Here is a 12,282-nt window from a genome sequence, read left to right as displayed (position 1 = left end):
AAACCAAAGTAGAATAAAATATAATTAATTTTGATATAAAGGATATTACGTCTCCGGCAATGGCGCCAAAAACTTGATCGGTAAAATATGTGATGTGCAAGTATACACAATCAATTCAATTAATAAATAGTAAGTAAAGTATCATTTCCACAAGGACTATCAACCAATTACCAATAATTGCTTTTAAATTTCTATTTGGCTGTCGAAAATAGAGTGATTTTTTAACTAAGACTTAAAATTAAAATAAACTTTGCAATAATAAAAATTGTTTTAATAATTAAACACCTAAAGTATTAACTTCATCAAATTTTTATTCTATTCATTTTACTAGTCAGTTCTAAATCTCTTCTTCCTATTCTAATATCAGGTTAACAAAAATTGATTCCTATTATTTTTTAAAATATAAGATCTTAAGCTATATGCAGGTTTTCTACATCTCTGTGATAAACTTAAGCACACAACAGTCATTAAGCATAGAAACTTAATTGATACACAAGTCATACATGTACTTTCTTCCAATATGTAACCTATGTCTATATAACGATATTATATTCAATTCGCATCTTTCGAATTTTGAATCAAAATCATAAATAAAGCAAATATTGATCAAGTATTTACTAGCATTAAGCAAACATTATATAGATTAGAATAAAGAAGAAGAATCAATAGAACATCATAATAAAATTAAATAGAAATCTAAGCGACTACATTAAACCCTAGAGAAAGAATTTAGTTCATATTAGACATAATAACCATAACATTCAAATAATTGTTCATAGAAAATGCCCTAAAGAACTAAGATGAAGAAGAAATCTATAAAACAATAAACAGATCAAACAAGTAGTCTCCTTAGGTTTTTTTTTTCTTTCCATAAATTGTCATAATGATGCTTAAATAGTAATCTGTGTTTAGGATGTGAATTCTCGCTTTTACCCCTACATAAAATGCCATTTTCTGCGAAATACGCCTCTCAAGCGTCGCGACTCTATAATGAAGTGTTGCGACCCGTGTCCAAAATCTGGAATTCTCTCGACTCTGATTTGCTCAAGCGTTGCAGCTTAAATTCATCAACCAATAGTGTCGCAACTCTCAAAGGTAGCGTTGTGGCTCTTTGCTTCTCGATAAATTGACCTTTTTGTCTAATTGCAGAGCCGCGACTCTAACTCAAGTGTTGCGGCTCAAATGTCTTTTTTCATCAAATTGCATCTTTTTAACACCAAATGCGGTCATTTATCAATTATGTCCCATAAATTTGAAATATTATCAGACACAGACAACAAAACGCCATACTGCACAAAAAAATTACTAAATAAACCTCAAAATCTAAATGAAATAACCCTTTAAAACACTATAAAAACTACTCTATCAGGCAGTTTCGGCACCAATATGGTATTGCCACGGAAATGTCTCGTTTATAATTTAAAGAATAGATAGGATTTTCCCCCCAAACTATTACCATTACCAAATTGTGCCATCCAAATTTTAAAAATTTTAAATTAAACAATCTTTTGAATATCAAAAAAAGGAAAAAAACCTTTAAACTAAAATTCAATTGTAATTAAAAAAATTTGATGGTGACAAAAAATTGGCTTAAGTGTTGGACATGCGTCTGAGTGAGCTTGAAGTTGGCTGGGTAGTGACATCATTGACAGGCTAGGCTCATGCAAGTTCCCCAACAACATTCAGCTTTGTTGTCGCCTTTGTTTTCCTTCTGCTTCTCTCCATTTTCCTACCCATCTCATATCTCTTCTCTCTCTCTCATTGGTTGAGTATCCTAAGGGATTTAAAATGGTTCAAAAGTGTGAGAAAAATAATAGAAAATCTGGGTTTTTCGTTGTGTTGTTAATATCATATTAAAGTGTGTATGAAGTTGAAAAATTGAAATTTTGATTTGCATATGTTGTGATAATTTTTTTTTAGTTGAGTTTTTGTTGTGAAAAATTGACGAGTATTGTTGAGATTGTTTGGATAGTGCAAAAGTGAGAGAAAGTGAGAAAATAAAAGATAATTTTAATATAGTTTTGTTTTTTTTATCTATTTGATTTTTAAATTTTGTATGATTTAATTTAATTTAAATGGATTTTTAGTTTAATATTTTTTTCTTTTCTTTTTAATATTCAAAATATTGTTTAAATTTTAAAATTTTGAATTCGAGGGACATGATTCGATAGTAGTAATGGTTCAGGGGTAAAATCCTATTTATTCTTTAAATTATACACGTGACAATGCTATATCAGCAAGCAAAGAGTCACATTAGCATGTCATTAGCCATATTAGACAAAATTGGACGGAATTCTCACTTTACAACAATGTGAATAGTTCGAGGAGATTTTTAATAGCCCAAAAAAATCAAGAGGCACGATAATGTTTACGTCATAGTTCAAGAAACAAAAATCATAAATAGCCTTCATATAATCTAAACAATCAAGCAAAAAAAAAAAATTACACTACAAGAAGTTATATCCAAGATTTAGAAACATCTTACTATCGTCTACTAAAAAATGATAAGGAATTTTTATAAAAGCATAAATAAAGAAAAAATTTGAACAATGACGTTACAGATTGAAAACATTACGAGGTCGTGGTTGAAAATCCGGTGATAGTAGCGACAAGATAATCCATGAATCCGGAGGAATAAGTGTCAAGGATGCTTGATGCATTTATTGTATTTGTTAGTAAGTGCTCGAAGTTAAAGTCCTCTCATTGTGGGCAAGCATAAGCAAGGACGTGGGAGAAATTGTTATGTACATATGTGAGTAGTGATCAATTAAAGAGTTTTGCGAGCAAAACACAAAGAATGACATCATTTTGTTTAAGCTAATTGTTCCCACGGCGCAACAATTCTTCCATGCCAATTTAGTTGGGCTAAATCTTTAGGGAGAAATATCCCTCCCTCCCTCTTTTTAATCTGATATTAGCATCTATGTATGTTTGACGAACATTAAAAGTAAGGTCCCCATCTAAAACTAATTTACACATTTCATTGTATTAATACTACAAAGCGTGATAAGTTTCAATTAAGTTAAACAGATCAAACTACCAGAACCATTCCTGCCTGGCGTCTACAGCTTTAACATTTGTTGATACTAGTGGCATTTTCCCATACAACGAAATAAAGTCGTTAAGACACTTGTTCCTCCTGTTGCTATGCCCCTTCATACTGCTAATTCCAGTTGATCCAGTCTCATATATTTTTCCTGCCAAGTTTTGTGTGTACCATTTTTTAACTTTGTCAGAATATTGGAAATAAATCTTAAAATGCCTAAGAAAAGAGAAAATTTGCTAAAAGGTTTCGGTAGAATAATGAAATCTGAACAATAATCATGAATTATAAACAACTGAATCTGATTCTTTTTCAAATGATAGTTCTGCCTCAAAACATCATCAAACATAGTATTGACACGATGAATGAGAAAGTGCTTGTAAAGGGGGCTGGTCAGTTGGAACTTGGAACACTTTTGTAATGACGATGAGTAAAAGGAAACCACCACTTGCTATAAAGGTTGCCGTTAAAGGTCATTTAGTAATCATATAACTCTGAATATTTGCTTTATTTTTTTCATCTTTATTTACTTATTTATTTTGTATATATGAAAGATGGAAATATGAAACTATTACAATGTACCTTTTACCCAAATTGGAGGAGCGCCAGTAGAATTGGCAATGAGCAGGGACATAGCTATATCTTCACAGTTTCTGCATAGCAACTGACCAACATAAAACACTGGCAGGATGAAGATGAAAATAAATAAATAACTATCTCATACCTCTCACTGGTCACATAGTCATGAATTGTTGGGGACATCTCATAAGTATAAAAGTCCAAGTATTTCCTGTGAAAGAATGCAGCTTTTGAGAGAACCATACTATAAGTTCCCATCCACCAAACTGACCACCACCCTCCATATTTATAATATGCTAAACCGTTACGCTGTTTTGTATGAAGCAAATAAAAGCGAAACAATTAGGTAAACAAAGAAAATAATCGCAAGGAGTTTCTCAAAGATCATAAGTCGCTGAAGTGGCCGCAGGATAGAAGAGATGTTGCAATAACCAGATACATCATTATTGTGACAGAACCTAAGCAAGTCGTATATCAATTTAGAGTATGGTTTTACTATATCTCAACAAGCTAGTTTCTGGATTATTTTTTGAAATAAAACCAAATCAGTGATGATGGTACTAGAAATTCAAGATAGCTGCAAAAAAATAGAAATGAGTGCTGTAGAAGCACTTCATTTTATAATGGTGAAAATTATAGACAAAAGCTTATGGAAAGAATTTTGTGGAATAATTATTTTGGTGATCAAGTCGCACATACATTAAAAGTTTTGTCTATAGTGTAAAATGAACATCAATCAACTTCCTACAAAGAGTCAAACAAGCATGTATAACAATGGACCACTTAGATGACACAACAGAAATCAAGGAAGTAATGCCAAAGTAACACCTAAGAATCCTTTATATATCAAAGCAAGCAGATATCAGTGAACTAGTAAAGTAGTATTTTCTTTCATGATGTAAAGCAGAAACTTAACAAAGAAAAGTAAAATCTTCCACTTCAGAAGCAAACTTACTAACCTCCTTATCCAGCCAATGCATCCGAGGGACAAATCCCACCATAGTGAACGGTGCACTTTGCCATACCGTGAAAGCAAAATCCAAGGTGGAACACGGAACAATTACATCGTCATCAACTGAGAAAATGGCATCTGTCGAGAGGTCCTTAATTGGTTTGAATCTATTATTAAGATTATCTTCTTCATTGATGTCGAATTTGAAATTGGGTTTATGAATCGTCTGTGAATAGGATAAAACCATTTTCTTAAGAAAGATTTTCAGGCTATCTGATGGGGGATCATTTTCACTCCAAACCACATGTATAGCATCCGTTCCACTACAGGAAGCATAATGAGCCACAGCCTGCTTAAGAAGAGAATTTCTCTTCCAAGTGTTAATAAGAACAGTGTAGCCACCTCTGAAAATTACATTAAAAAGTCAACTCCCTTCATTTCATTACAATTCGCAACAATGCAAAGGTTCCTAATTAATATTCATTACTAATGCCATTGTTAAGTATTCTCAAACAACAATTCACTTAAACAAGAACAACAGACACGGATTTACAGAGGAAGTATTTATAGACAATTTGCCATTATTTTCCTATCCATCTAATTCTGAGGGGTTCAGGGAAATTGTTCCTCAAGTAATATACACAATTCATCCCTATCCAACTATTCAAGTTCAAAAGTTTTCAAATGGGACAGCGCTAATCAAAATCATATGATCAAGAAGAAAGCGTACAAAAACCCACTTCCAGAAATCGATCAGTTAAGTTTAAGCCATAAATACAAACCTCGAAGAAGAGGAAACCGAAGAAGGGTCGTGAGGGATCCAACCCATCAAATACCTAAGCCTCGAGGTGACGAAAACGACGACGCAGAAGACGCAGAAACCAAGAAGTAGCCTCAGCTTAGCCGGCGCTAGAAGGAGGCGCAGCCGGCGAAGAAGGAGTGGAGCGCGGCTAGTGTAGGCGCCTCTAGTGATGGCTCTCTCCTTCGCCCGAGAGTAGAGGGCACCATTACCGTCTAGAGCTGAGGCGGTTATGATCGTGGACATGTTTGTATCAATGTTCATTGGATCAGGGAGAAGATATCACTGGAATACTCAACGTGGTGAATGTTACAATGAAGAATAACAATGTAATTTGACATCGAGAAACTGTTGCGAATGGCAGTCTGGAGTCGGCAAAGTGTAGCTTGGTTGGAACTTAAAAGAGCTGTTCCAACTGTTCGTGGATGTTTTAAAAAGCTGAAATCAGGCCATGATTGGACTCAACGGGCTAAAGTAGCCGCTAAACCCCACTTTAGTGGAAAATACAAATGCATATTGTGGTAAATTTTCAAATAATGAAAATGAAGTTGGTATTTATAAAGCATTACTTGCTATTTGCAAAGCGAAATTTGAACGCTGTTGTATATTGCAAATGATACTTGAACATTTTGAAGAAAAAAAATTGTTCATTTTTCTTTATAAACCAAATATCATTGTGTGAATAGACAAATGTGAACCAAATTATTCGAGATTTTTGGTTTTTTTTTTTATGTAATTTTTTTGAAACCGATCAGTGAAACCAAATTTATCATGATTGTAAAATTCATGAATATATTTTGTGAAATTAAGGGTAATTTAAAGGTGGGGTACCACTTTTGCCTTTATTGGTAACGACATTTCTATTTCAAGTAAGTGTATATTGTAGTTATAGCAGACATTTTACTAATTTTTTAATAATTTACGATATCGAAAAACAGGGTTCAAGTAGTCAGTTGTATGTGTATCTGATTTATATATATATATACACACGTGCAACTTACTATTTTGAATTTTGTTTTTGGCATCATAAATTATTCAAAATTTCTTGAAAAGTGTTGAGATGCATGTTATAATTACAATGTACATCATTATATAAAAAAATTGGGACATAATTTTTCCACATATCTAAACAAAGATGCACCTACTTAGTTGGGGCAAAAGTGGTGCTCCAACTATAAAATTTGACTATAATTAAAATCAAATATTAAAGTTTTATACAAAATTTGTTATTAGTGACATTCTGTATTTTATGATTACCAACTTTTTATTTAATTAACCAAATTAATTAAATGCGGAACAAACAAGTTGGTACAACAAACCAGTATTCTGTAGCTACAGATCAAGTCCTTGTCACTACAAAATATCAAACCATTGTAATAAAATAGAAATGACTGAATAATGTGGTGTCAATATCCTTTCAGATATTACTAGTCCACATGGACACGCCCAGAGATAAAATTCATTAGTCAGATTTCACAAGTACAAAGTAATTGACTTAAACAAAACTTAGACTCCCTCTAAGGGTTTTGCCGCAAGCTTGATGTATTCTCTCTTTGCTGAATGAATCTCCTTAAGACACCAAGGTTTGAACTCCCTTCAAATTGCTTGATGAATGCTTGCTTCCTCCCGATGCAAGACTTTGATGAACCTTCTCCCGAAGGTTGTTCTTCACGTTCTTTGCTTTGAAATTTTACTCAACACATAAGCAATTATAAAGACACAGAATAACCAAGGAATAGCATAACAAATATCCTTTACAAAAGAAGCACACTCTTCCAAAAGTATAAGAAATTAAGGAGTGGAAAGAGATACTTAGGGCTGATGCTTTGGTTCGTATGTATACACAAAACACTTACCCAAAGTCAGCTTTACACAATTCTAGACGCACAACACACACTAGGAAAGTTTCTAAAATAAAATTTCAATCACAATTAATGCAGCTAAAATCGTAGGAACGGACAGAGATTCTGTAGTTGCAAAATTATACGAATCTCGACTTGTTCATGGTCAATTTCATCCTTTAACTAACTTTGAGTAGTTACCCATTCTTGGCTAATTGAGAGCTGTCTAGAAATTTATTCGGTTAGCTATACGACACAGAATCAATTAGTTAGATTTGGAAAGAAAATAAAGTCTAAAAATATATTGAGAATAAAGAGACTTTATTCTTACCAAAAATACAAACCTAATAAATAAAAAATATCAGAAATTAAAAGCAATAAAATCAATGATATTTTTTTATAAAACCGAAAATAAACACACTAAATCAAAAATATTTGTCAAATCTTAAATTGCCAAATATGGATTTTACAATCTCCCCCTTTGGCATTTTGAGGGACAAAAACAATATTTTTTATTTTCCTATTTTAAAACACAAACAACCCTGCAAAATGATTAAGTGTCACCAAAAAGATTAGAATATTTAAATACTCACCCTACAAGAAAAATCACTAACACATAAAACAAAAAAATAAACACTACTCCCCTTTGTCTATCAATAGGCCAAAGAAAAAAAAAACAAAAGAAAAGGCCAAAAGAAAAAACACAAGGTTCAACATGACATGAATACTAATGATGCAGCAAGGAACTTCTGAATAGAACTGAGATGTTGAAGGACAGAAGCTTGGCCCTCCTCCAATAAACCCAACCGAGTGGTAACCCTGGAAATTTCTATCTGAACAGATTGAAAAGCTGGAGATGATCCTGAATCTGCAGGAGAAGCAGCATGCACAGGTGGCAAAGAGATTCATTTAGGCTGCTTAGAAGATTCAAACTTCTAAGAGGGTTTGAAAGTCATTCCATATACGTGAGGCTCTTCAGATTCAGTGTCAAAGATCAACTCCTTTTATGAAGACAACACTTTATAGATCAAGTTAGGAAAAAGCAAATTCAACTTCCTACGATTTCCCTTGTGCAATGTCACAATATGATCTAAAATCATGTCAGCTAGATCAATTGGAGCATCAGTTGTGAGCTTAAACATCAAGAAGGATAATTCTTGGGATACCACAACCATGTTGGAAGATGGCAACCAATTAGAAAGAGAAAACCTCATTAGTGCAGTATGTTGATAGGTGAGATGAGCAAAATGGACAACATCATGGGTATTCCAGGTAACGCTTTTGTCCAATGATTTTAGACAAAACCACATCTTTGTCAAATGGCACCTCAGTGGACTCAACATGTACCAGAAGACTGAGAGCAGCAACAATATCTTGTACAGTAAATGAATACCAATGACCACTAACATAGACTTTCCCAACACATGCAAGAATTTTTGTCAAGAAACTCATCATTTAGATTAGCATAAAATTATTTGACCACCCTATCAACATAACCAGTAAAGCCATCTATAGTATTCATCCAACCCCTCTCTTGAACAATTTTTAGAACCCCATAAAACCCTATGAGCATCAATATCAAAAATTTTCTCAACAACGAATTTTTGAGAAGCATATAGAGTCATGTGCCTTTCATTGTCATTAAAATAGAAAAAATGAGAATGTGGAGAAAAATCTTCAAGTTTACTAGACTTTCGGGTCTTCTTAGTAATGGGAGTAGAGGGACGAATTTCCAGGGGCGTTTGCCTGTAGACTTTTGCTTGTCCTGAATAGGAGGCTCTGGAGAGACATCTTCAAGTTCTGAAGCTATAGAACGGTCTTTTGAGGGTTCACTTTCATCAGGGGTCTCTTCTTCCTCAGGTTGGGTTTCTGCATTCAAGCCATTACTAGGATCAGATTCAACGTCTAAGTCAAGGAGACTTGTATCACTCTTATCGCCACCCTCGTATTCAGTGGTTGTCACAGAAGGTGGATTTTCTTTGAGATAAACAGCCAGGGGAGTTGAGACATCCTAACCACTTTTAGAGGGTCTTTCATATCAAAGAGCAGAGAGCTTTTTGGATGCAGAAGGAGGCGGAGAGGAAACTGGTGGGGAGATTTCAATACTGGATTTTGCTCCTCTAGAATCGTCAGACCGAGATGCAGAAGCCTCCTTTGAAGATGAAGACTTGAGACTCGAGTGCGCAGATGAGGAGGTCTCTTGAGGGTCATCACCACCCAGACCCGGAGTAGCAGAAGAGATTAGAGAGGCAGACTGAGATGGTTTCTCATTCAGGTTGAGAACCTTTTTCTGAGCTTGACGCCTTTTCTTCCCAAAGGTTTTGCAGTAGTAGGAGAGTCGATTGCAACTTTGACCGAGGGTTTTGCATGAGCAGGACGCTTGGAGCCGCCAACAGTTTTGGTCTTAGCCATTCTAGTGATGATTAAAAACAAACAAAGAACCAGAGAAACCACAAGCACACGAGAACAGAAAGAGAAATTGAGAAGAAAAGAGAAAGGAGAGTGATAGATGTGATCGTGGGTTAGGGGTTTATAAAGAGAAGGAGTGGGTAGTTACCTAAACTGAAAAAACAAGAAAAGGAAACTAAATATTTGCAATAAAGAGATACAAAACAAGTAACTGTCAGTAAATAATTTTTTTTTACCAAATCCCACACAATCTGTATACCCCAATTAGACATATCTAAAAAGAAAAACAAACATTATTAAAAAAATAACCATAAACACTTTCCGGTCGAAACCTGCCATTTTTTATTTTTATTTTTTTTTAAATTTTCGACCTTTTTATTATTATTATATTGTTATTAAAAAAAATAAAACAACAAAAAAACACAAGAAATCTGTCACACTGAAGAGCAAAATTCTAATTTATGAAATATTTTTAATGAAGCTCTTCAATACGGTCACAACAATTTATTATTATTATTAATATATATATATATATATATATATAAAAAGAACAAACCTTGTTAATTTTTCCAAACAAATGGATTAACTATTCTACTTGCTTTTGTTCCTGATGAAAGAATCAAACTCGTAAGAAAATAAAAATATTATGTTAACACGCTAATTAACTATTGTACTAAAGTCATAAAAATTACGCAGAAAAAGAATTAGTCATTCACAGATAAATATTTTAAGTAGTTCAATGAGTATGTAACAACTTTTGAGACAATGTTTTTTTTTATTTTTTATTTATTTGAAATGTGTCAAGCAATTGTGTGTGAAAGTGAAAGCAGGGATCATTGCCCAAATTGTCAAAAAGACTTTTTCTGAGAATTGTAACCAATGGAGATGCTATCACACTACCTCAATGGTAGCCCTTTTCAATGGTAGTGTATCTCTACATAACTGCTAATTACATAGTTCCAACTTACTCAAAGATGACTTTCACACATTGAGACAGGTAGCTCTATTCATCCAATGGTAGCTTGAACATAACACTGATTGAAGAACTCAAATATTTCTAGGAGGAGTAAATTAATTTTCCTGAAATAAATTTGAATGAAAAAATACACTAGAGAAATTAGCAAGTGACATAATAATATGGATTTCTTTTGAGTTTGACAACTTCTTCTGGAACAAGAACAAGACAAGATTTTTTGAACAATACAATCAAGGCAAATATATCAAGATACACAGATGACACAAATTTAAATGGAACAAATCCCTAAGGATTTCCTTAGAGAATTAAGACGGATTGAATTAAGAGATTTAGTAAAGATATTTGCAATTTGTTTGCTTGTTTCAACATATTCCAAGACTAGAATTTTATTTTCCACAAGCTCTCTAATAAAATGATGATGGATATCTATGTGCTTAGTGGGTGAGTGTTGAATAGGATTTTTCGAAACATTTATAGCACTAGTGTTATCACAAAAAATGGTTAAAGTTTTCAAATCAAACCCATAGTCTACCATCATTTGTTTCATCCATAACAATTGGCTACAACAACTATCCGTAGCAACGTACTCAGCTTTTGTAGTTGACAGAGAGATTGAGTTTTGTTTTTTGCTGTGCCATGAAACAAGATTGTTTCCCAAATAGAAACATCCTCTACTAATGCTTTTTCGATCATCAACAATACCTGCTAAGTCAGCATCACTAAAACAAACCAAGTTAGAATTGGTATCATTGGAAAACCAAATCCCAAAATCAAGAGTGTTATTTACATAGCAAATGATTCTTTTCACAACAGTAATATGATACTCCATGGGATTTCATTAATAATGAGCACACACACTAACACTAAAACAAATATCAGGACGACTAGCAGTAACATAAAACAAACTACCAATCATACTTCTATATAGTGTTGGATCTACCTTTACTCCATGTTCATCTTTGGATAATTTTACTGTTGTACTCATTGGAGTATTGGTATGTTTGGCATTTTCAAGACCAATTTTTTTGCATATTTACTTTGTGAAACAAAAGTACCATCCTTAGATTGCTTAACCTGAAGGCCCAAAAAATAGGTGAGTTCACCTACCATACTCATTTCAAACTCATCTTGCATTTGTTGAACAAAAACCTACACTTCAGAGTTAGATCTAGAACCAAATACTATATCATCAACATAAATTTGAGCAACAATAACATCCAAATTCATGTTTTTGATAAACAGTGTCTTGTCGACACTACCTCTTCGATAACCATGTGAAATTAGAAATTGAGTTAAACGCTCATACCAAGCTCGTGGAGCTTGTTTTAAACCATATAATGCTTTGTCTAATTTGCAAACATGGTTAGGAAAATGAGGGTCCTCAAACCCTTTAGGTTGCTCAAAAAAAGCTTCTTCATTCAAAATGCCATTTAAAAAAGCAAACTTAACGTCCATTTGGTGCAATTTAAATCCAATAACACAAGCAATAGATAGAAGTAACCTTATGGATTCAAGTCTTGCCACTGGGGCAAATGTTTCATCAAAATCAGTACCTTCAAATTGTGTGTATCTTTGAGCCACCAATCTTGCTTTGTTCCTCACAATGGTGCCAAATTCATCACTCTTGTTTTTTAATATCCATTTTGTTCCAATGACATTGGCAATGCTCGGTCTAGGAACAAG

The 12,282-nt window shown here is 33.5% G+C and overlaps 1 protein-coding gene across 1 annotated transcript; it reads right to left on the bottom strand.

Moving 5' to 3' along the window:
• Positions 1-2,757: 2,757 nt before the first annotated feature.
• Positions 2,758-5,939, bottom strand: LOC133777675 (glycosylinositol phosphorylceramide mannosyl transferase 1-like). Its single transcript, XM_062217364.1, has 5 exons — positions 5,357-5,939; positions 4,582-4,978; positions 3,768-3,931; positions 3,626-3,696; positions 2,758-3,197 (listed from the first exon to the last, which is right to left on the bottom strand). Exons 1-5 carry the CDS (start codon positions 5,635-5,637, stop codon positions 3,037-3,039), a joined length of 1,074 nt encoding a protein of 357 aa, XP_062073348.1. The 5' UTR covers positions 5,638-5,939; the 3' UTR covers positions 2,758-3,036.
• Between the last annotated feature and the right edge of the window lie 6,343 nt (positions 5,940-12,282).

This window comes from Humulus lupulus, chromosome 5 (genome assembly GCF_963169125.1).
Source record: "Humulus lupulus chromosome 5, drHumLupu1.1, whole genome shotgun sequence".
In the NCBI taxonomy this organism is placed as follows: domain Eukaryota; kingdom Viridiplantae; phylum Streptophyta; class Magnoliopsida; order Rosales; family Cannabaceae; genus Humulus; species Humulus lupulus.
This window is presented reverse-complemented; position numbering and strand designations above follow the sequence as displayed.

What these genes read in the sequence shown, in the direction of transcription:
- LOC133777675 (XM_062217364.1), bottom strand. Translation starts at nt 5,637, where the DNA reads ATGAACATTGATACAAACATGTCCACGATCATAACCGCCTCAGCTCTA. An exon ending in TGCATTGGCTGGATAAGGAG is followed by an intron (nt 3,932 to 4,581) that starts GTTAGTAAGTTT and finishes CATACAAAACAG; the next exon opens with CGTAACGGTTTAGCATATTA. An exon ending in GACTATGTGACCAGTGAGAG is followed by an intron (nt 3,697 to 3,767) that starts GTATGAGATAGT and finishes GTTGCTATGCAG; the next exon opens with AAACTGTGAAGATATAGCTA.